The 24161-nt window shown below is 55.8% G+C and overlaps 2 protein-coding genes across 12 annotated transcripts in view; one reads left to right on the forward strand and one right to left on the reverse strand.

Annotated features, from left to right (window-relative positions):
- Positions 1-18659, reverse strand: part of DLG4 (discs large MAGUK scaffold protein 4) — a 29802-nt gene extending 11143 nt beyond the window's left edge. The window contains exons 1-10 of one of the 5 annotated variants that reach the window (XM_063598928.1): positions 17658-18659; positions 17371-17469; positions 15949-17111; positions 7013-7078; positions 3196-3249; positions 3005-3055; positions 2689-2813; positions 2421-2590; positions 2182-2318; positions 1892-2036 (exon numbers count right to left, since the gene is read on the reverse strand). In XM_063598928.1, coding sequence (XP_063454998.1) covers positions 1892-2036; positions 2182-2318; positions 2421-2590; positions 2689-2813; positions 3005-3055; positions 3196-3249; positions 7013-7078; positions 15949-15978 — 778 coding nt within the window. In that variant the 5' untranslated portion in view covers positions 15979-17111; positions 17371-17469; positions 17658-18659. Of the gene's footprint in view, positions 1-1891; positions 2037-2181; positions 2319-2420; positions 2591-2688; positions 2814-3004; positions 3064-3194; positions 3250-3942; positions 3961-6913; positions 7079-15948; positions 17112-17370; positions 17470-17657 lie in introns of those variants that run through there. The other 4 variants (XM_055102035.2, XM_055102033.2, XM_034941404.3 and 1 more) reach the window with 4 other exon arrangements.
- A 29-nt stretch (positions 18660-18688) lies between these two features.
- ACADVL (acyl-CoA dehydrogenase very long chain) lies at positions 18689-24109 on the forward strand. Of its 7 annotated transcripts, XM_003810106.7 has the most exons (20): positions 18689-18899; positions 18975-19050; positions 19324-19389; positions 19464-19536; positions 19626-19690; positions 19784-19918; positions 20378-20522; positions 20792-20921; positions 21020-21145; positions 21510-21708; positions 21976-22080; positions 22487-22573; positions 22656-22718; positions 22811-22912; positions 22989-23086; positions 23164-23236; positions 23323-23395; positions 23485-23557; positions 23652-23727; positions 23800-24109. In XM_003810106.7, exons 1-20 carry the CDS (start codon positions 18838-18840, stop codon positions 23938-23940), a joined length of 1968 nt encoding a protein of 655 aa, XP_003810154.1. In that variant the 5' UTR covers positions 18689-18837; the 3' UTR covers positions 23941-24109. The 7 variants fall into 7 exon arrangements, 6 of the variants coding, with proteins under 6 accessions (XP_003810154.1, XP_003810155.1, XP_034797298.1 ...); XM_003810107.7 differs by lacking the exon at positions 19324-19389; XM_034941405.3 differs by lacking the exon at positions 23485-23557 and having other exon boundaries at positions 18703-18899; positions 23558-23727.
- The last annotated feature ends 52 nt before the right edge of the window (positions 24110-24161 follow it).

The raw sequence follows: 24161 nt of genomic DNA on the forward strand, positions 1-24161 counted from the left end.
CCCAGCTAATTTTTTTTTTGTATTTTTAGTAGAGACAGGGTTTCTCCATGTTGGCCAGGCTGTTCTCAAACTCCTGACCTCAGGTGATCCGCCCGCCTTGGCCTCCCAAAGTGCTGGGATTACAGGCATGAGCTACCTCGCCCAGCCAACAAATAGCCACATTCTTAACTTTGCATATTTTTCCAGTTAATTCACTTAGATTTTGATCTAGATGCACAGTAGTATAATTTACAAATAGAGATAACTTTTGTTTTTCCCTTCCAAATGTAACTATTCTTCTTGTCTTGTTACACGGTCTGAAATCTCTAAAGCAGTGATTCTCAACCACCATAATTTCGCCGGGGCAATTCTGTCATAACATTTTTTAATTGTTATGACTGAGGGGGAGGAGTACCATTGTCATCTGATAGACAGAGGCCAGGGATGCTGCTTAATATCCCACAAGGCACAGAACAACCCCCCACAATGAAGAGTTATTGGGTCCAAAAATGTCAGGAGTAACATTGAGAAACTCTGCTCTAAAGCAATGAAGAATAATAGCAGTGGGAAGAGGCATCCCTGCCCTCTTCGTAAGTTAACGGAGGCCGGGCGCGGTGGCTCACGCCTGTAATCTCAGCACTTTGGGAGGCCGAGGAGGGCAGATCACCTGAGGTCAGGCATTCGAGACCAGCCTGGCCAACATGGTGAAACCCTGTCTCCACTAAAACTACAAAAATTAGCCAGGCGTGATGGTGGGCACCTGTAATCCCAGCTACTCGGGAGGCCGGGGCAGCAGAATCACTTGAACCTGGGAGGCAGAGGTTGCAGTCAGCCGAGATCATACCACTGCACTCCAGCCTGGGCAACAAGAGCGAAACTCCATTTCAAGAAAAAAATTAAAATTAAAATTAAATTAAAAAATAAGTTAATGGACACACTGCTAAAATTGTATCATTATAAAATGTTTGTTACTGGTTCCTGATAACTAGTCTTCACCATCTTAAGGAAAATTTCTGTGTTCCTAGTTTACTAAAAGCTTTCATCCAAAAGAGATGGTGAATTTCACCAAATGCCTTTTTCACGTCTATTTGAGATAATCACATCGTTTTCTCCTCTCGCTCTGTCACCCAGTCTGGTGGGCAGTGGCGCAATCATTGGCTCACTGCAGCTTCCAACTCCTCGGCTCAAGTGATCCTCCAGCCTCAGCCTCCCAAGTAGCAAGGAGTATAGGCACGTGCTAATTTTTTAAATTTTTTTAGAGACAGGATCTCGCTATGTTGCCTAGGCTGGTCTCAAATCCCTAGCTGGTCTCAAATCCTCCCACTTTGGCCTCCCAAGTGCTGGGATTACAAGCATGAGCCACCACACTTAGCCTCCCGTAACGTTTTAATATATGAATCATATTAAGAGATTTCCTAATATTGAGCCATCTTTAGTTTTCTGAAACAAACCCTATGTTATTCCCTTAATATGCTGCCATGTTTGCTTTGCTACTATATTATTGTAAACTCTTGTATCTCTATTCAGAAGCAAAACGGGTCTATACTCTCCTTATTTTACACTATCCTTGTGACCATTCGAACTGGCCTTATAAAATGAAATGTGAAATCTTTTATCTTTTCCTGTACTCGGAAGAGCAGAAGAATTATCTATTCCTTGAGAATTTCACAAAATTAGCCATAAAACCAACCAGGCTTTGTGCCTTCCAGGAGAGAGATTGTTGACGATCTTTTCTAGTTCTTTTATGGTAATTGATTTTCCATCTCTTCTCCAACAACAGCAAGGATCAGAGGTTGTGGCTATTTCATAGGGAATATCTGAAGAGGGACAGCTACAGGGATGTCGTGGGACTGCATGTCATGGGTTAAACGGGATGGGTCATGGGGAGCTTTGGCGTTAGAAGGGCTCTCACAGGTTGTGATGTCTGGGGGAGCATAGCTGTCACTCAGGTAGGCATTGCTGGGCTTGGCCACCTTTAGGTAGACAACATCATACGTGTTCTTCAGGGCTGCCACAGCATCTTCATGCATGACGTCCTCTAGCCCCACACTGTTGACCTGGAGTCAAGGAAAGCAAAGCTCAGACAAAGCCACAAATGGCCCAATACAGAAGCACTGGGGTGAAGTGATGAACTTGGGCCTGCCAGGGCTAGTAGGTGAGACCCAGATCTGGGCTAGAAAATGGGCTAGATGGGGTCCTCACCGCCAGGATCTTGTCTCCAATCTGCAACCTCCCATCCTTGTGGGCAGCACCCCCTTCGATGATCTTTGTTACATAGATGCTATTATCTCCTGGGATGTGCTGGTTCCCTACGCCCCCTGCGATGCTGAAGCCAAGACCTGGATGGAGGGGAGGCCAGAGGTGGGTGCCCAGGTGCCCAGGAAGCAGGCTTGGGGGCACAGGACAGTTGGGATGGGGGTGGGAACAAAATGAGTTACTACCTTTAGGCCCCTTGATGAGCTTGATCTCCATGACCTTCTCAGCCGGGGGCTTCCGGCGCATGACATAGAGGCGAACGATGGAGCCTGCCTCTTTGAGGGCTTCCACCGCCGCTGAGTGGGTCACCTCGCGCACGTCCACTTCATTTACAAACAGGATGCTGTCGTTGACCCTGGGAGCAGCAAGGTGGGCCTGAGCCAAGAGTTTCCTGCTGCCCTGGCCCTCCCTCTCCAGGGACCAAGCAACCTAACCCCTGTCTCCTCTCCCCACCTGAGGCGGCCATCCTGGGCCGCAGCCCCACCAGGAATGATCTTGGTGATGAAAATGGATGGGTCGTCACCGATGTGTGGGTTGTCAGTGCCACCTGCGATGCTGAAGCCCAGACCTGAGTTACCCTGGGTGAAGGAGGAGAAGAGGGTCAGCTCCCCTCACTGCCCAAGTCTGGCAAGGCAAGTGGGGTGGGAAATGGCTTGGAGCAGCCAGAGAAGGAAGGCACAGGGTGAGGGGCTAGCCACCCAGACCACATGGCAGAAAGAAAGGTACAGATGGGAGGCCACGGGGACTGCTGATGGAGGAGCCTGCTCACCCTTTCCAATGTGATTTCCTCGTATTCCATCTCCCCCTCGGTCCCGTTCACCTGCAACTCCAGCACGGGACAGAAACACAAAAGCAGTGAGACAGACATTCCTGTCTGACCACCTGCCCGTCATCTGCTGCCCTCCCTTACTCCCTCCTTCCTTCTGCAATGGCCCCAGCCCCAAAATCTAAACAACTCACATATCCTGGGGCTTCTAGGGTATCTGTGTTGACAATCACTGGGGGAGAATTGGCCTGTTTGGGGAAACAAGAGACAAAAAGCAGCCTGAGCCTTGACTCGAGAGGGAGCCCATAACGGAGGGTCCCATCAGCGTGGCTACCCCTTCAGCCTCTTAGCCAAGCCCACTCCGCCACCCTGAGAGCTGCTCAAGGGCCCAGCCTCAATCCACATCACACACACGCACACGCGTGCACATGCGCACGCGCGCACACACGCACAGATGCACACGCACAAGGATCTAACTCTGCCCAGCCCGGGGCCCCCTGCATGTGGAAGGAGGTGTAGGAGAAGCGGGAAGGGAGACAGCCAGACGGAGAGGGGAGCAGCAGATGGCAAAGAGTGGGGAGAGGGGGGTAGGCTTGGGGGAAGGGAGCTTCTCACCGGATGTAACACCACAGGGTGTTACATGCCTTATGTGCTACACACGGACACCCCAGGGATCATGTCCACCGGGTCCTGGTCCCCATTTCCTGCCCCATCCCCCCAACCCCCCATATCTACCCAGATATTTTCATAACCCTCCCCTAGACTTGCCCCTCACTTTCACAGACATTTGCCCTAAACCCTGCACCCCGGGAATCCGGGGTTCCCCAGCTGCAGGCCCCTCCCTCGGTCTCACCAACCAGCCGTCCAATCCACCCCTTCCTCTAAGGACCGTGTTGCCTAGCAACGGTATCTAGGACCAGTCAAGACCCGGGGAGACCCACCTCCAGGAGGCCCTGTCGTCAGGACAACAGGGGGGTGGGGCGTGGCCTGGGGCCGACCATAGCCCCGCCTCTCCTGCCCTGGGCCCCGCCCCACGTTAGCCAGGCCGAGAGGAGGCCGGGCTGAAGAGGTTTGTGGGCGCAGCGCATCCTGAATAACCTGCCTTCCTCGCTCCCCTACGCCCCTCACCCTACGCAGTGCAAAGGACGTCAGGAACGGGGAGTGGTGAAAGACATCCGGGTCCTATCCCGCTCATCTACTCCCTCCCCCCACTTCATTCGGGAAAGGGTTAAAGTGGGGCGTGCCCAGGTCCCTGACGTCGATCGCCTGGTCTCTAGACTCCCAGGCGGGGCCAGCTTTAGCCCGGTCCTAGGGGCTTCCCCAATTGCCAGGGCAACCGAAGCCACGTCTCTATGGCAATGGGGGGAGGCCGCCAAGAGCCTCCTTCCGGGGTCCCCAACCTACTTCCTCCTTAAAGAAAAATGTATTTGCAGTCGCCCAAGCGCAAGGATTCCCCAGTCTCCTTCCCGCTCTCCCCGTGCAAAGGGGTCCCTCCCCTCTCCTACTGCTATTTCTCAAGCCTACAAACTACCGACCATTTTCAAGCTGTATCACAGATTTCACACCCATAAATCTATTAACACCACCCTCCAACCCTTCACATATCAGCAAATGCTGTTGTCCAACCAACAGCCACTGACTGCCAAAATCTCATCCACGTGTTCATCCTCCATCCCATAGCCCATCCTCAATCCCCATCCCCATCCCTATCCTGGAACCTCCTTCCCAGCACACCCACCTTCATCCACTACGACATTCATTTGCTTCCCATCCCTATCTCTGCCCGCATCCCACATGCTCCATCTCCATCCCTGTCTCGCCCTTCAACATCCATCTTCCAACCCCAGCCTCCATTCTCCATCCGCTTCCCTGGCCCTATCGCACCCTCCAGCCCCATCCCTTACCAATGTGGCCTCATCCTCCATCCCAATTTCTTTTTTTCTTTTTTTCCAGAGACAAGGTCTCGCTGTGTCACCCAGGCTGGAGTGCAGTGGTGTGATCATAGCTCACTGCGGCCTTGAACTCCTGGGCTCAAGCAGTCCTCCCACCTCAGCCTCCTGAGTAGCTACAGGCACATGCCACCCCACCCAGCTATTCCATCTCAATTTCTGATTCCCCAGAGAGTTTATCACCATTCTCCCTTACCCTACCTTCATACCCTCAAGATTATTCTCAAGTAACAATCTTACACTTCTCAATCAACTCCCCTCTCTTCTGAAAATTGGGGCTTCTCCTGTTCCCCAGGTGAGGCCTTGTCCTGAGACCTCCACCCCATGCTTATGGCCTCCAACACTCTCTCCCTCCACCCTCTTCTGCTCCTGAGCTCTGATCAGCAGCAGCTCTGTACTAACTACCACCCCTCAGGCTCCCTACCTCCTCTTCCCCCTGCTCAGGGATTTAATGGCCCTGCCTTGCAAAAAGCATCTCTAGTCTTCTTTCCCTCACTCCTAGCATCCACAGAATTCGCACAAACACTCTGTACCATCCCTGTCTCCAGGGCCTTCCTTTCCTTGCTCTGTCAGCCTCATTCACTGCCCTGATCTCACAGTCTTATCCCTATCTGGCCCCTGACCCAGGACCTCTTACCCTTCCCATCCCCCAACTCCTCTCTTGCCAGTTCTCACTCCAGAACCTGCTTGCCCGCTCCCTAGGCTCAGAGACCTCCTCCCCATCTTCTTGGTGAAATGTCAGCAACCTCCCCCTTCCCAGAGCATCCCACAACACCCTAGAATCCCCACCCTGACCCCACAGTGTCCCCTCAATCTCACAGCTTGCCTGGTGCTCTCCAGTCCTCCCCATCCTGTGTCCCCAGAAGAGGAGATGGAGGGAGGGGAAGATGGAAAGTGGACTGGAGAATGGAAGGTCCCAGAAACCAGGCCTCCCAGGACTGGAGAGAGGAGGACGCTGTGAGCAGAGAGGAGAAAGGGAAACAGGTGGTGGGGGATGATGGAGGGGGCAGAGGGGGATAGAAAGAAGATATGGCAGAGGTGAGAACCCAAGAGGATGAGAGAGGGGAGGAGGAAAAGAGGGAAGGTGAAGATGAATAGGCAAGAGGGAACATGGGAAAGGGGAGCTGGCTGATGGAGGGAGAGGACTGATGAGGGAAAGGACTGATCAGGCCCCAGTGGCCTGGGCTGGGGATCAGGGAGAGGGAGAGGAGAATGCGTGGGAGGAAGAGAGAGACAGCATCAAGAGCCAGCCAGCCAGCCAGCCAGCAGGGAGGAAAGGCTGCAGAGGGGGAAGAGAGCTCAGGAGTGGAGCAAAGGCTGGGGCAGGGGACGAAGCAGCAAGGCCCCACCATGTGAAGTCTCAGGCCAGACAGATGGAAAGAGCTGGAGACTTGGGGACAGGGCGAGCCAGGCCCAGAGGCGGAGGTAGGGGGAGGAGGCGGGGAAGGGACAAGAGCAAATGAGGGCAGCAGGCGCTTGGAACAGAGCTCTGGACACAGAAAATGGAAATGGAGGTTGGGGGTGTGAAGGAATGAAGAGGTCCCAGGCGTGGGGGCCTCCTGGGGGATGCACACACCTCAACACACACGCATACAGCACAGGCACACAAACGGCGCACGCACACACACACACACAGCACACACACAGGCACGCATGCATGCACACACGCACAGGCACACACACAGCACACGCGCATAGGCACGCGCACACACACACATTCTTGCTTTAGGCTCTACATCCACTCCCATTGGCCTGGCCTGTTTCTCCTCTGTGGGACCAAGGTGTTTCCAGCCCCACAAACGCCCCCTCCCCCAGACCCCAGGAGCCCAAGCCCCAAACCCCCGCCCCCAGTCCCAGCATCCCCCTCCCCACGGCTCTCTCTCACCCTACCGGCCCTTAGGGATTGCTGCAGCTCCGAGGCTCCGAGGGCCGCACTGGGGAGGGGGCCACCAGGGTCTCCTACCTTGAAGGGGGAGAGGTGGGCGTGGCCCACGACCCCGTGGCCAGCCTCGAGGTGGGACAAGTTCCTCTCCGCCACGTGCACCAGCTCGGGGGCGTTTACCTGGTTGGGGAGGTGGGCCGGGCTGTGCTCCAGAGGGGGCGTGTCTTCATCTTGGTAGCGGTATTTCTGGGGATGAGGACGGAGGTGTCACTGGGGCCAGCCCGGTGCCTCAGGCTCCAGGCTGGCCGCCCTGGCCGCCGCCTCTTCCCCCAGCCAGTGCAGTGCGGAAGGCCCTGGGGCCTGACCAGCTCCTCCCCCTCCCTCTCCTCTAGCCCATTGGCTCCCCTCTCTCCACTCTCCCAACAGCCCCCTCTCCCGCCAGGGCCTCAGCACCTCTCATCAATCCCCAGGTCCCAATCCCATCCCCCAACTCCTACTCCTCACATCCTGGGACACTGGCCTTCTGGTGGGCATAGCCCCTCTGGCATCTGTGTCTTCACCCCTTTCCCCGCCACCTTCATCGTCGAGTCCCTCCAGCTTCTCAGAGTTCTAGCCCCGACACTCACATCTCCATTCTCTGCATCCAGTCCCCAACTTCCTTGCTTCTCTCACCATCTCAGACTCACTCTTGTTCTAGCCTCCCCTCCCCTACCCCTCTGGCTGCTCCTACTCTGCATGGCATCCTCCCCGCGCCCCACCTCCATGGCCTCAGTCTCCCCATTGCAGCCTCTACCCCACAGGTGATTGGCTCTCCTTTACCTTGCACTCCTTAGGCAAGGACTGAAGTCACCCCTTCCACCAGAAGGTACTTGGCATCAGCCCCCGAGACAGGACAAGGTTAAGCCTGTCCAGTTCACTGCCCTTGCTTGTTTCCAAGCAGTCAACAGAGGGGCCCCGGGAGTCTGGCCCTACCCCTGCAACAGCCCACAGCCCAGTCAGCTAATCCGGATATGCTATAAGGGCATGGGCTGGGGGAGGAAGGGGAAGAACAGAGACAGCAGGGCTCAGGACAGGGGCAAGAATGGGTGCCAGCCTCCCTGGTTGGGGAGGAGGGTAGCATGCTGAGCCTCAGAGTGAATTTCTGGTCTCCCTCTGCTCTTTTGGGGTGAAAGGCCCAACATGACCCCTGACTCCCTGCCCAGTTAATCAGCTGCCATCCCAAGGGCCTCCTGTGCTAGCTTAATAGGGACAACAGTAAAATGAGATTAACTGGGGGCCAGAGAAGGAGGAAAAGGGCAGATGGAGACAGCAGAAGGAGACAGCGATTCTGCCTGGGTCCTTCCATGTCCGCCTCTGCCCTCGCCTGCTCCTCTCCTCTGGAACGGGCCTCCACAGAGACTGACCCTCCAAGCTCCAGGTTCAGGAAGGGGAAGGTATCATATGCAGGGCTCCCTCAGGAACTGAAGAAGACAGAATGCACCGCCAAGTACACATGGGTAAAAAGAGAAGGCACGGCAATCCCAGCACTTTGGGAGGCTGAGGCAGGCAGACAGCTTGAGCCCAGGAGTTGGAGTTGGAGACCAGCCTGGGCAACACAGTGAAACCCTGTCTACAAAAAATACAAAAATTAGCCAGGCATGGTGGTGCACGCCTGTAGTCCCAACTACTAAGGAGGCTGAGGTGGGAGGATTGCTTGAGCCCAAGAGGTGGAGGCTGCAGTGAGCCATGATCACGCCACCGCACTCCAGCCTGGGCAACAGAGTAAGACCCTGTCTCAAAAAGAGAGAGAGGCCAGGAGCAGTGGCTGATGCCTATAATGCCGAGGTGGGTACATCACCTGAGGTCAGAGACCAGCCTGGCCAACATGGTGAAATCCCATCTCTACTAAAAATACAAAAATTAGCTGGGCGTGGTGGCGCATGGCTGTAATCCTAGCTACATGGGAGGCTGAGGCAGGAGAATTGCTTGAACCTGGGAAGCGGAGGTTGCAGTGAGCCGAGATCATGCCACTGCACTCTAGCCTGGCGACAGAGCGAGACTCCATCTCCAAAACAAAAAAGAGAGAGAGCGAGCAGAATTTCCCTCCCAAAAGTTTCTGAGAGGCTGAGAGTGCCCTAATACTTAGAGGGCAGCAGCTGCGAGATCAAATGGGAGGAAGCTTATCAAGGTCAATGGCCAATCCTTGAGTAGGATTCTGAAAATGTTAAAGATGATGAATCAAGGCTGAGAATATAACACAACTTTGGCTGTAGAGTAAGGGTACAATAAGAGAATGGGAGAAGGGAAGTGGTCCTGTCAGCACGAAAACTCTCAAACCCAGAACACAGAGACAACTCGAATCAAGATGCACCCTGATACATTTAAAGAGTCTTAAAGAAGGAAAACGGGCTCAGCAAGATTGAGTCTATTCTCTGGGCCACAGACTTGGAGAGAATCCTGAACTCCAGATTTCAATCCGATGGGCACAAAAAGTAGAGAAGGAAAATAGGAGAACACACAAAATAGCCCTCCTCCAAGGCTGAGCTGTCTTGAATAAAGGAGTTCTATGAACCAACAGAGACTGTTCATTCCACATCCTGAGAAGGTGGTCTTCTACCTGGGCAGTGCACAAGCTGAGGGGCAAGCCCCAGAATTGAGACCTGGGGGAAGGGGTGGAAGCCGCTCTCCGCTATCCACTCTTCCTTCACAAAGCCTCCAATTCCCTGCAAGGTAAATTAGGACCAAAGCTCCAAGTTTTGGAGTCTGGGGGAGGGTTTGAGTCCAGTGCCCCTCCATCTTCACTCCACCTCAGAGAGAAAATTCCTGAATCTGAGGAGGAAATGTCAGCGTGCACCCAAAGAAAATGGAAACATGAGGAGGGCCATTTCATCATTTATTCTAGGGAGGAAATGAAGGTAAACTTTTATCTCAGCGAGCCCCCAATACCTCTCCCTGCCCCACCCCCATGGAGGGAGGGTGGTGTCTGGCACTGAAGAAAAGGCTCCTCAGGATTGGGAGGCAACATGGAGAAAATGGGGAACAAGAAATGGGTACCAGGGTTTCCAGAATGTGGCTGGAAGAGGTTAGGGACTAGGTTCAGTCTCTGGAAATTTTCGACGTACATGTAGGGGGGCGGGGAGAAACGTCGGGAGGGGTGGGGGTGGGGGTGAGTAATTCTGAAACTGCAGACTGGGGGGCTGGGGCGGTGGGGGATCAGCACCTCTCAGTCTTGGATTACAGGGCAACTAAAGCAGGACGGGAAAGGAGGACCCCCCCCCACCACCCTTTATCCTACTGGGACTCAGGGCCCTAACCCAGACAACTCAGATGCTACTGGGACATATCTGCACCCCCAATATATTAGGGCTTAAAACAAGTAAAAGGCCTGGGGAATAGGGGACACGGACGGAGTCGCTGTTGTTCCTTCCCCTTTGGCCCCCTCCTCACCAGAGCCCCAGTTGCACAGAATGACCTGGAACCGAGGCTTGCACCCCCAAAACATAGGGGTGTGAGTCAAAGTGAATGATAAGAGGGGCGACCCACGGCGCCTGTCCACGAGAAGTTGCAACCCAGAGACCTCGCACCAAGCAGAAGGAAGAGCGACAGCGCTTGAAGCTTGCACCCTGATATTTGCGGGGGTCCGGGAAGGGGGAGCGGGCCGGAGCCCATACCGCGGCACGTACCACGCAGAGACACATGGAGGCGAATCTGTTCCGAGCCGACATGGAGAAGGGGAGGGGGACTGAGGGAAGGGGGTGGGTGGGATATCAAGGGTCCCGGGGGTTGGGGGAGGGGGAGGGGCAGAGGGGCGGGGGCTGCGGCGGCCGCGGCAACTGGAGGCTGCGGCCGGAGGGAGGGGGGGAACGGCGCCTGCGCAGTAAGGGAGAGCGTCACGTTGGGAGAGACGGGTGAGGGGAGACCCTCTTAGCCACCAACTTCCCTGGTTCACGCTGTTTCTCTGTGAACTTCACTTTCCACAGTATACTTCTATTCCGACCCCTCTACAATTAAAGACAGACTTAAATTTACCAGTTTATCTCTCTAGTTCTCAGGGACCCCTTATTCCATCCCATCTAATCCCCCAACCCCAACATCGCGAGACCCCAAACCATTCCAAAACCTCACTGGACATCTCGTCACTACTGGCCTCCCAGAGTCCAGGGAAACAAACAGCACTTCTCTCACAAGAACCCCCAAGGGATCTACACTGCCTCTCCCACCAAACCCCCGCAAGATTGGTGCTGTGGATAGCATCTCCTCAGATTCCAAGGCATCTCCTACTCTAACCAGCATAGTTCTCCCCTGCAGTCCAGCCCCACCTGATAGGCAGCCCATGTTTCTTCAAGAGTTTAAGGAACCACAGAGCCTTGTTGGCCCCTCAAATTAATATATGCTAAATCATCCCTTTCTATATCACATCTATCTCCCAATCCACTAACAGGGATGTTGCAATTAGTGCAAATATTACTCTTGCTCTAATATAAACATACAAATAACAAGTCCTGTAATTTGTTGGGGATCCCCTGTCCAAACCCCCGAATCTAATAAGATACTCATGACTTCCTAATATGCCAGTCTCCAAATCCACACCAGAACCCAATTTCAGGAAATATTTAATCTACTTTAAAGCAGACCTTCCAAATTAAATAGCAATCTCGTCAATTTTTTCCAAAACTCTAATAAAAAGAAATTTAGACGGGAAGATCGCTGGAGGCCAGGTGCCCAACACCAGCTTGGGCAACATAGTGAGATCCCATCTCTAAAAAAAAAAATTTTGGCCTGGCACGGTGGCTCACATCTGTAATCCCAGCACTTTGGGAGGCCGAGGCGGTTGGATCATGAGGTCAGGAGTTCAAGACCAGCCTGGCCAAGATGGTGAAACCCCATCTCTACTAAAACTACAAAAATTAGCCGGGCGCGGTGGCAGGCGCCTGTAATCCTAGCTACTAGGGAGGCTGAGGCAGGAGGATCGCTTGAATCTGGGCAGCAGAGATTGCAGTGAGCCGAGATCGTGCCACTGCACTCTAGCCTAGGCGACAGAGTGAGACTCGGTCTCAAAAATTAATTAATTAATTAATTAATTAAAAGTATTTTCCTTTTTCTTTTCTTTCTTTTTTTTTTTTTTTTTTTGAGACAGATTCTCGCTCTGTCGCTCACGCTGGAGTGCAATGAGTGCAATGGCGCGATCTCGGCTTACTGCAACATCCGGCTCCTGGGTTCGAGTGATTCTCCTACCTCAACCTCCCGGATATCTGGCATTACAGGCGCCCGCCACTACGCCTGGCTAATTTTTTTGTATTTTTAGTAGAGACGGGGTATCGCCATGTCGGCCAGGCTGGTCTCGAACTCGTGACCTCACATGATCCGCGCGCCTCGGGCTCCCAAAGTGCTGGGACTACAGGTGTGAGCCACCGCACCCGGCACCTCCTCTCCTTTTCTTTACCCCTGAGGTTCATAGATTACACCCTTTTCTGTCTGCCCAGAACATCCCTCCACGATTCTGAATTCCAACTTTGTCGGAAGATTGCTCCCAAATATATCTTCTCCACACTCAGGCCTCAAAAAATACACACCAAAGATACGGCCGGCAATCTGCAATGACCCACAAATCGTCCAGAACACTCCCAACCGCCTCCTTCAGGTCTCTTCAGAGATTTCCATTTTCTCCCAAACAACTTAACCTGAAAGCCTCTCTTCCAAATATTCTCCCATTGAACGCCCACCCTTCCAGCTCTTAAAACCCAGTGAGGGGTCTCCTCAAATCGGCTGACTTCTATAAAATGCCCATACATGGTAGAAATGACGACTTCCCTAGAATCTCACCCAAGCGAGATTGACCCCGTTGATCGGCATCTGTTACATGCGCCCCCAAGATGACCCCCAGTGTCCTAGTTTCATATCTGGTAGGAAGGCTTGGATCACCAGAGGATCCAAGGAGTCAGTGCGGAAGGGGCTGGACTCAAAATTCCTTCTAGAATAGAAAACGTGCAGGCCCTGCTTATCCACCAGTGGGCGCCATGGCCCATAAAGACCCTTCCCCATCCCCCATTTCCCTTTTCCCTCCATTTTCCGTTTCTCTGTTGCCTGGCAACGCAGCAATCAAGGACTTTGCCGTCGCCTAGCAACCGTCTCCTGGGAACACAGAGCTGAGGTAGGAGGGGTGCTCTGATGAAATCCGAACAGACCTCCATCTTAGGAAAATTGAGACGTCAGACTTCCCAACCCCCGGATTCTCCTTTCCAAAGACCCCCGCGCCCTGAAGTTACTTGGACAATAGCTCCTCAAACCCTGTCTCCTTTACGCACGGGGGGCCACGCCACGCCCATCCCAGGTCAGCCCCGCCCTCATTTCGGTCAGGTAACCCAGCCCCAAGGTTCCTCCCCTTTCCGAAGGTTGCTGCCTCCCTCGATAGAGTAAGCCAGACTCCACCCACCTGCCCGGGAGGCCACGCCTCCGTCCACTTCCCGCCCGTTCGCTCCCCCTGCCTCGCCCACACTGTCCCTCCGCCACGCCCCTGACGGCCAATGAATGAGGCCGTCGGCCACACTGCCCCGCCCCCGGCATCTCGGCTTTGCCCAATAAGGACCACCCGGAGGGTTTAACCGCTTCGCTCCTGGGGCTCTGGCAAATAGCCTCAGTCTTTCCCCCACTGTATCCCCACCCCCACTTGTTCTGCTCCGCCTTCCGCCACCCTCGCCCGGCCCTCCAGTCAGCCACGCAGCTTCAGTCGTCGCCGGTTACCATGGCAACGGCGGCAGCAGCGCGGGGAAAGGGGGAGGGACGGGGGCGGAGTGGGAGAAAGATGCTCAGAGACGAGAGATTCTGGCAGAGATAAAGGCACCAAGAAAGACAAGGTGATCGCTGTAGAGTGGAGTTTGCACACAACACAGGGCCTAGCACGCAGTAGGCTTTCAATAAATGTTCCTTAAATTACTGCGGCAGGAGTCTAAATATAGGCAATGAAAGATGGAAGACTCAGGCAGAGCTGGGGAGCTCAACGACCGCAAAGCCTGAGCACTCCCTACCCCATCCAGCATTTGGGGAAGCAGGAGCCATGTGCCCCCTGCAGGCTCCTCTTGGGCTACCCTCCGCTGGCTGCCCTGGATTGAGATGAACCACAACTCCCAACAGCGCCATGGGCAGCAACCCTCTAACATTGAGGGATCTTGTGCCTCGAGGCCTTATGGGAGTTGGAGTCCCCACCATACCGAGGCTGACAAGTTTTCCAGCCAAGGAATGTGGCAAGCCTGGGTCTCCACGCCTCTGTAAACCCCAAATGCATGATCTGCTCTGTAAGCCTCCTTCCTTCAGGGATGCTCAACCCTGGGCTCCATGGAAGAAGTAGGAGTCTGGAGTGGGTAATGAATAAGGCCACCCACCCACCCAGAATAGCTGCCTGCTGGCAAGCCCCTCACCCTCGCTCCCATTTGTGTGTTCACGTGTTGGAAGCAGAGCCCACACATTCCAGCGGGCTTTCTATTTACACCTGGAATACAGGGGACCACAGCCATGGAGCCTGAGGCCAAGTGACAGGCCTAAGGGCAGGAGACAGCGGGAGCAGAGGAAACCAGGCCAGAGAAACTGAGGCATAAAAATCCACCGAAACTACAGGGGATGTGGGGAAGAGGCAGCCTGGGAGAAAGCCCGAAACCCACAGAATGAAGGACAAGCAAGTCGCCCTGGTGGAGAGAGGGTGGGGGCTCCAGATCTAAAGGTCCTCAGCCCCCAATCTCTTCCAACCATCCTCACACGTGCACAATGCATGTGTACACACATGTGTGAGTTTGTGGCAGGGAACATGTGTGTCCTCAGCTCCCTCCCATGAAAAGCTGCAGTTCCCACTAAATATAACCCCCTCCCCAGCCTGTGACTCACCCGGACCCCGCCTCCCCCGGCCCCCACTTCCTGTCCCACCCCCCAGCCCCCAGCTGCCTGCCACCCGCCCAAGCCTCCCTCCACACACCAGGCATCCAGCTCTCCAGTCCCAGAGTCTCCAAGCAGAGCCCAGGTATCTGCATCCCACCAGGAGCTCGCCTGTGCTCCATCCGAGATCTCCTGCCTTTGCCAGGCTCCAACCAGAGGGACACTCTTGCACAGATCCCCATCGCTGCCAGCCCTGCCCTCCTCCCACACCTTTTCACCCCAGTAACCTCAGTAACTTCGGTCATAAGCCCTCAGGGACCCTTAAATCCAGGTGTCCTCCCCCACCTTGATCCCAAGCGTCAGGGGTATCTGGAACAGTCCCCACATCTGCTCTTCTCCCTCTCTCTTGATCAGGGCTAGATACAGTGTGGGAGGAGATGGGGATATTGGGCACCTGCCTTTGGGCCACCCCCAAATTGTGCACCACCCACCCGGTCCCCCTCCTCAAATCCCCTCTCTCCCTAAGCCTCTCATCCTCCTCCTCAGGGGCTGGCAAGCTCGGCTGCTGCAATCTTCTGCCTCCTATGGGAGTACCCCCAAATCCTTGCCTCACCTGGTCCATTCCCTCAGGTGATCCCATGCCAGGGCCCCAGCCCTCTGACAACTTCCAACTACCTCCATTCTATATGACTGAACCCTAAATTAACAGTTCCCTCAAATTGAGAGAGCATCCCTAAATGCAGCCACCACGAGATGCTTGTTCTAGAGTCTGAAGGCCCACCCCTTCCCTGCCAGCTGACACCCCCAGATCAGTCAGGCACTCACAACCAATAACCTTTACCCCATGCCAGGAGCCCCCCAAAACTGGACAAGGCCCTTGGAAGCCAGCTTTTCCCTGGGGAGGAAAGAGGAACCCCCCAACATAGCCCACCTTCCCACATACACCAGCAGGACTCCCTTATGAGCCAGGCTTCTCCTTAAATAAGTCTCCCTCAAACAGCGCTGATGAACCCCCAAACCCCCCAGGCCCCCCGAACCATGGAATATCCTAAATTTTCCATATCCCTACAGATACAAAGGGATCACTCCAGGGGGCACCTGTGGCCAAATCCTGCATTTTCTCAGATGTGAACCCCAAAACTAAATTAAGACCCCCAAATACATCGTACTTCTGATGCTGCCACTCCAGGGGCGCCAGTCCCAGATAAGGCCTACTAACCCCTCCCCACAAACTCATACCCTCCCCCCAGTTTATAGCCCCCCATCATGCTTACCTTGGTTGTCACTATACAGAGACAGTCCATGTTGGGGGGCCTGGCCGCGGCGGCGGGTAAGGGGCTCTGACTTCATCGGAGTTTCGTTCCTCCCCTCCGTGGGTTCTCACCCCTCCCCCCTCCGCACCCCACTTTTGCAGGGGGGGCCAGGATGGGGGGAGGGGTGAGAGGGGAAGGAGGGGGTTGGAGAAGGGAAGGGGAGGGGAGCGTGGGAGGGAGGGGAAGGGGGCCCTAAAAGGGGCTCCCCAGTGGAGGGGAGGGGGCTTGGGGAGCACACCCCGATTCTCAGGAGGGGCGGGGGCACCGGGGGCTGGCAGCCCCGGAGTTCGGGGGCTGGGGCATGAGCTGGGGTGGGGGAGGGGAACTGGATTTCGGGGAGCCCCGGGGTAGGGGGGGGTCTTGCCAAACGGCCAGGGGCTAGGGGCCGTGGCGGGGGAGTGGGGTGGGGGGGTTGGAAACGGCAGCGGCCGAGGGAGCCGTGGAGCCGAAGAGGGAAGGGGAGAGAGGAGGAGAGAGGAAGCAGGGGGAGGGAGGGAGGGAGCTAGGAGCCAGAATGGGGGGGGTGCCTTGGCAGAGTTAACTCCTTCTGTGCTGGCAGGAACCCGGATAACGGGAAAGGAGATAGAAGCAGAAGCACAGAGGCCCTGAGGCAAACATGGAGACCTGGCCAGCCACCAGCGATGACAGCAAAGACGATGAGGCTGGATTTCATTTCTTAGAGAAGGAAGCATCTATAGTTGGGCTGGGAGCACCCACGGTTATTTGAATACGGGAGGGAGGCCTCTCGGCAGGCGGTAGGGGGTCGGGTGTGAGGGAGGAGCTGAAGGAGGCAATCCCTGGGGGCCTAGTTCTCCCTCAGGTTTCTCAGGGGGAAACCTAAAAAGTTAAGCCCTAGACTCTTTAGTGCCTGAAACTGGGGCAGCCAAAGAAAACAAGGAAGAAAGGGAGAGTGGGTACAGGACCACAGAGAGTGCATTCTCGGTGCCCCAAGTCCCTGGGCCACCGACTCAGGCTTTTGTCAGCAGGGCCCCCAAGTTTCCAGGTAATATTAGCGATATTTGGCTCACCCCTCCAGCCCTGCCTGCCCCTCAGGAAGTTAGGCGCTCGCCCCCACCTCCTTACCTGACTCTCTGAGAGGGAAGCCTCATAATAGTCCAGGATGTCTGTCACAGGAACAGAACTGAGTTACCTCCCCACCCCAGGCCTCTCCAGGCACATCACCCCTGTCATCACCGCTGCTGGCTGGCTGGCAAGGGAGGAGCCCTTTCAGCCAAGGCTGGTCCACACTCATGGAGGACACCATAGGCAGGACCCTGCATGGTGCTCCAGCTTGGACCAAATGATCTCCGGGCTCCCAAACAGCCCCCGAAGTTCAGTAATGGCCCTTGGAGGCCCAGGTCCCTCAGAAAACGGGCTACTCACCCAGCAAGGCCTGGAAGAGGTCGCTATGCAGCACTGTGAGGAGGGGGGGTGCCCACCGCAGCAGTGGGGGTGCCAGGAGCCAGAGGGCTGACCTGGGAGCTAGTGAGATGCAAGAATTGGGACAGGGAAGACGCCAACACAGGAAGATGAACACACTGTCACTTCATCTCCCCAGACTGTGCCCTTCACCCCAGCCCCTATGGAAAGATTTGGGGAGAAGGATCTCCGAGCCCCAGCCCCCCACTTCGCTCCCAGACCTCCCCTCCACAAGGAGCCCTGTTTTTCACCTCTTGGTCTCTGGGACATCTCTCTCTTCTCTCACTTTAATCTCCCTAATCCTCCAGGATTGGAGTTGAGCTGCTTCTCCCCACTAAATTCCAGCTGTGAGTAAAGTAGGCCGTCTCTGAGCCGACCAGCTGTCCCATTCCCCCAGGTCCCAAGGCACCAGCGCCGCCACCATCTTGCTCCACACACCCTGGCCCCCTCTTCCCATCGGCAGGCAGAACCTAGCCACACTCTCCTGAGAAGCCAGCAAAGAGGGCCTCCTCACAGAGGGCTCCAGCAGCTCAAAAAGAAGCTGAGCCCAGCTCTCTCTCCTCCTGGGCCTCCTCTCACCCCAATGAGAATTGCAGAAAGAGGGGTAGAAATTGTTTGGGACTTCCTGACCTAGGGCTAGAGAAGTTGGGGTTTTACGGGTAAGAGGCAGGAGAATTCCTGCAGTTCCTCTCAGGCCCGGGAGGAATCCATCTGCCTGGGCACATGGTCTCTGGAAGGAACAGAGGGCAGAGACAGAAGGGAATGTTCAGGAAGGTCTCAGAGGCTTTATTAAGGGAGGGGCAGTGAATCTGGGGGGGGGTCTTCCTACTGTGAAACTGTAGCTGTTCCAAGAGTTAGTGAAATGGCCTACATCTCAGAAGAATACACTTAGGGTACTCACACCCTAGCTTGGGTGCCCCCCACCACTGTACCCTCCCTTTTGTGTTGGCCGAGATAGATTTCATCAGGAACCCTAGAGTCTGTCTTTCCATGTCTCTACCTCTGCCATCTACCTTACACTTCTCTTTCCCTACTTTTCCCTTCTAACCCCACCGGAGAAGCCCTCCCTTCAGTCCACCTCCATCCCTCTGGCTGCAGTGACTTAAGCCCCTTCCTCTTCTGTCCCATCCTATCCCATCACCCCGTCGGAGGTCTAGACTCTAGGTCGGACGGGCAGGATTAAGGAGTTTGGAGGAGACGAGGGACGCTTGGAGATCCCTCTAAGTCAGCGGAACGCAGGGCCGGGCTCCAGGGAACTACAGCTCCCAGCATGCCCCGGGGCCCGCAACCGTCCGCCGCCCGGTGCACTGTGGACGATGAGTCAGGGCTAGGGGCGCCAGGACTTGGGCGTGCAGGACGCCAGGACTTGGGCGTGCAGGACGCCAGAGCTGGGTCAGAGCTCGAGCCAGCGGCGCCCGGAGAGATTCGGAGATGCAGGCGGCTCGGATGGCCGCGAGCTTGGGGCGGCAGCTGCTGAGGCTCGGGGGCGGAAGGTCTGTGTGTGACAAGAGGGACGGTGGGCAGCGGCCCTGGGCACCGGGCCGGGACTGAACCCCCACTCCCCACAGCTCGCGGCTCACGGCGCTCCTGGGGCAGCCCCGGCCCGGCCCTGCCCGGCGGCCCTATGCCGGGGGTGCCGCTCAGGTAAGTCACCGCAGCCTTGGCAAGGGGGTGTGGGAGCGGTGGTCCGCTTCGGCGCCCGCCTCCCGCCGTCGGCAGGGATCTCCCTCTTGGTGCCAGGTACCTGCCTACTGCTCTGTCGCCGAAAGTAGGGGAAAGGGCAAGCCAGGGTGCCCTAGGGCGAAACTAGGGGAAAGGTCACCGCTTCGCGCCGCCTCCCCGCGCGGCTCTCGCCTGTGCTCCCCTTGACACAGCGGAAGTCCCTTCCCTGGACTTGCTAACCGTCTCTTTTCCCAGCTGGCTCTGGACAAGTCAGATTCCCACCCCTCTGACGCTCTGACCAGGAAAAAATCGGCCAAGGCGGTAGGTAGCCCCGAGGCCAGGTGGACCTTAGCCAGACCCAACCAGAGCCCTGAAATTCGCCTCTCTCTGCCCAGGAATCTAAGTCCTTTGCTGTGGGAATGTTCAAAGGCCAGCTCACCACAGATCAGGTGTTCCCATACCCGTCCGGTAAGGGAAGGGATAATCAGAGCTGGGTGGGGCCAGGGTGGTTTCCCCTGCCAGCCTGGCCTGACCAGCCTGTCCCCCACCCTCTGCAGTGCTCAACGAAGAGCAGACACAGTTTCTTAAAGAGCTGGTGGAGCCTGTGTCCCGTTTCTTCGAGGTAAGGAATGACTCGGGGCTTGGTCCCTGGTGAGGTGTTTGGAGATGTTAAGCTCAAAAGGAGCCTGGATGTGGGATCCTGTGCCTTCCCCAGGAAGTGAACGATCCTGCCAAGAATGACGCTCTGGAGATGGTGGAGGAGACCACTTTGCAGGGCCTCAAGGAGCTGGGGGCCTTTGGTCTGCAAGTGCCCAGTGAGCTGGGTGGTGTGGGCCTTTGCAACACCCAGGTGAGGGCGCCCTATCCCACATCCCAGTATCCCATACCCCAGCTTGGCAGACTCAGCTCCTTTGCCATAGACCTAGAGACTAGGGCTAAGGTCTCTTCTAAGCACCTGCCCTGGGTGCCTGTGGGATGGATGTTAACTGTCCAAACATAACACAATTTACATGCAGTCCCCTAGGCCTGAGCCATGGGCCTCACCCTGGTTCCCAAGTCCTTACAAATCTCTAAGTTGGGGATTGCCTAACAATAGACTGACTACTAGCAAGTCACCCTCCTACCTAAACCTAAGATAGACCAGCATTCTCTGCTGTGCCCTTTGCACACCCCTTCTTTTCTACACACTGGGGATGGCCCAGGTCAGGCACTGCCCTAGGTCAGGAACTGCCCTGTTGCCCACACTCCCCTGTTAAGGTCAGGTCCCCCTGCAGCCAGTGACAGCCCCAGATTCCTGCTTCCCCTCCAGTACGCCCGTTTGGTGGAGATCGTGGGCATGCATGACCTTGGCGTGGGCATTACCCTGGGGGCCCATCAGAGCATCGGTTTCAAAGGCATCCTGCTCTTTGGCACAAAGGCCCAGAAAGAAAAATACCTCCCCAAACTGGCATCTGGTGAGGCAACCCTAGGAGACCCAGGGATTGGGGGGCACACTGGGCTTGGCACAGATTAGGCCAGTTGGCACTTAGATTATCAGATGGCTGGGCATTTCAGTTGGGGGAAGGTTTTGGGGAGGCATCACAGTGTGCTGGTTGGGACATGCAAAAGAACTGGATACTCCCAGGTGTTAAGGGGGAACTGCCTGCTGGAGGGATGGGGAAGTGGGCCGAGGGGACTTTGAAGCTCATCAGAATTTGGGGTAAAGTAGCTCTCTCCCCAACAGGGGAGACTGTGGCCGCTTTCTGTCTAACCGAGTCCTCAAGCGGGTCAGATGCAGCCTCCATCCGAACCTCTGCTGTGCCCAGCCCCTGTGGAAAATACTATACCCTTAATGGAAGCAAGCTTTGGATCAGGCAATCTGCCTCCCATTTCTCCCCTTCTCCTCCGCCCAGTTCCAGGCCCCACTGCTCCCCGTCCTCCACGCCCTGAATATCCCCTCATTCTTCCACAGTAATGGGGGCCTAGCAGACATCTTCACAGTCTTTGCCAAGACACCAGTTACAGATCCAGCCACAGGAGCCGTGAAGGAGAAGATCACAGCTTTTGTGGTGGAGAGGGGCTTCGGGGGCATTACCCAGTGAGTGAATTTGGGTTGGGGGAGCTTAGGGCTGAGGGGCAGGACTGGGCTCCTGGGCAGATGGCTGTTGCAAGTCACCCTGGGGATGTGTGCAAAAGCCAAAGCAGGTGGACTGAATGTGGCCTTTGGGACTAATACGTATGCAACTGAGCTAAAGTTCTGGCTCCAGCAACCAAGTCCAACACAAAATAGGACATAGCCAGGCCTCCTTAGCCCTCAGGGCCTGAGGGGAAGTGGTGGCTGTAGCCTCTAATAGTCTAGGAGTTATCATTCCTCCCTGGTGCATAAGGAGCGAAGGAGCAGTTTTTCCCCCAGCGACAACCTGTTGAACACACCTCTGCTTTCCCACACTGCCCTGACACAGTGGGCCCCCTGAGAAGAAGATGGGCATCAAGGCTTCAAACACAGCAGAGGTGTTCTTTGATGGAGTACGGGTGCCATCGGAGAACGTGCTGGGTGAGGTTGGGAGTGGCTTCAAGGTTGCCATGCACATCCTCAACAATGGAAGGTTTGGCATGGCTGCGGCCCTGGCAGGTACCATGAGAGGCATCATTGCTAAGGCGGTGAGTACCCTGCCCGAGTCCCTGGGTAACCCAAACAGAAGTCTCACTGTCCCCCTTGCCATGTGTCCCTGATCACTTGCAGGCACTCCCTACACTAGAAACTCCTCCCCTACCAGCAGCCCGACTTGCTAGCTTAGGTCTCCATCCAGCGTAGACTGAACTGTGGTTGTATGCAAAACCCATCCCTCTGGCGCAAGCCCAGCCCCTCTCCTAGGGAGACTGCAGAACCACACTGAACCACAGCGGGATGCATGGACCCTCTTCCAGGTAGATCATGCCACTAATCGTACCCAGTTTGGGGAGAAAATTCACAACTTTGGGCTGATCCAGGAGAAGCTGGCACGGATGGTTATGCTGCAGTATGTAACTGAGGTAAGGGCCTCCCAAGCACCTCTCCCTGGAGCCCTGGGGCTTTCTTTCCAGTCGGGTCAGACTACAACCCCCAGCAGCACCTGGGGCAGTGGGTCTCCAGCTTTACACCAATGCCCTAGGGGATGCGGGGAGGCATAGTCAGCTCAGCTTCTGCGAAGAGAGACAGCAATGATGTTCTGCTCAGGTGCCTGCCAGCAGTACCAGAAGTTAATTCTACCTCATCCCTTACATCCACCCCTTTTAAGAAAACAAATACCTGGAAGCACCTGATGAACTGACCCAGAACAAGTATCTGCCTGACCTGACAAGCTAGGTCAGCCCTTATCTTGGAGATCTGGGTGATGAGGCCAAGTCTGACAAAGCCCTTTGCAATTTTCCTTCCCATGTCCCAACCATGCAACCTCAGTCCATGGCTTACATGGTGAGTGCTAACATGGACCAAGGAGCCACGGACTTCCAGATAGAGGCCGCCATCAGCAAAATCTTTGGCTCGGTGAGGTCCCAGGCATGCTGGGAGGGAGTCCAGTTTGGGTGCTCAGCTCCCAAAACCAGTCTCATCTGTTCTTTGTCCCTAGGAGGCAGCCTGGAAGGTGACAGATGAATGCATCCAAATCATGGGGGGTATGGGCTTCATGAAGGTACAGGACGGTCTTCTGCAGAGCCTCGGCTGGGCCAGGGGTGGGTAGGCACATCTCAGCACGGGCATATAATTTGTGTGGCCCTGTGCTAGGAACCTGGAGTAGAGCGTGTGCTCCGAGATCTTCGCGTCTTCCGGATCTTTGAGGGGACAAATGACATTCTTCGGCTGTTTGTGGCTCTGCAGGGCTGTATGGTAAGAGAGAGAATTGGGTGGGGGTAGAGGTGGGGAGGACAGTGAGTCCTGACTGCTGGACCCTCTTCCCCCATAGGACAAAGGAAAGGAGCTCTCTGGGCTTGGCAGTGCTCTAAAGAATCCCTTTGGGAATGCTGGCCTCCTGCTAGGAGAGGCAGGCAAACAGCTGAGGCGGTAGGCTTAGGGCCAGAGCCAGGGGAGGGCAGGGTGGTGTATGGCAACTAACCAGTCATTCTCCCTCTTCCTCTCAGGCGGGCAGGGCTGGGCAGCGGCCTGAGTCTCAGTGGACTTGTCCACCCAGAGTTGAGTCGGAGCGGCGAGCTGGTAAGTGGCCAGGGGTCCAGGAGAGCCTGCATCAGGGACTGCAGCTGATGGCCCCTCTGAGCCCCGCACTGTCCCCATCTCTTCAGGCAGTACAGGCTCTGGAGCAGTTTGCCACTGTGGTGGAGGCCAAGCTGATAAAACACAAGAAGGGGATTGTCAGTAAGTGAGCTCTACACCATTCCGCCCCTCCCTTTCCTCTCCTTGAGACTAATGCCCCCACACCCACCCCCACCCCACCTACCGGACAGATGAACAGTTTCTGCTGCAGCGGCTGGCAGACGGGGCCATCGACCTCTATGCCATGGTGGTGGTTCTCTCGAGGTGAGGAGGCAGGCAGGGAATGCCTGAGCCGCAGGGGGCCTGGGCCTGGATCCCAGCCGGCCCAGATTTATTTTCATCTCCTGCTTCCTGCCAGGGCCTCAAGATCCCTGAGTGAGGGCCACCCCACGGCCCAGCATGAGAAAATGCTCTGTGACACCTGGTGTATCGAGGTGAGACTCGGGGCTGCCAAGCTCAGGTGAGGGCTAGAGGTGCAGGCCCAACCCCTCCTTCCCTCTCCCCAGGCTGCAGCTCGGATCCGAGAGGGCATGGCCGCCCTGCAGTCTGACCCCTGGCAGCAAGAGCTCTACCGCAACTTCAAAAGCATCTCCAAGGCCTTGGTGGAGCGGGGTGGTGTGGTCACCAGCAACCCACTTGGCTTCTGAATACTCCCGGCCAGGGCCTGTCCCAGTTATGTGCCTTCCCTCAAGCCAAAGCCGAAGCCCCTTTCCTTAAGGCCCTGGTTTGTCCCGAAGGGGCCTAGTGTTCCCAGCACTGTGCCTGCTCTCAAGAGCACTTACTGCCTCGCAAATAATAAAAATTTCTAACCAGTCATGCTTTGCTCCTGTGTGACGGTTCTCTCCCTCTGCTGCCTGCCTCCCTCCCA

The sequence above is a fragment of the Pan paniscus genome, chromosome 19 (assembly GCF_029289425.2).
Source record: "Pan paniscus chromosome 19, NHGRI_mPanPan1-v2.0_pri, whole genome shotgun sequence".
Classification (NCBI taxonomy): domain Eukaryota; kingdom Metazoa; phylum Chordata; class Mammalia; order Primates; family Hominidae; genus Pan; species Pan paniscus.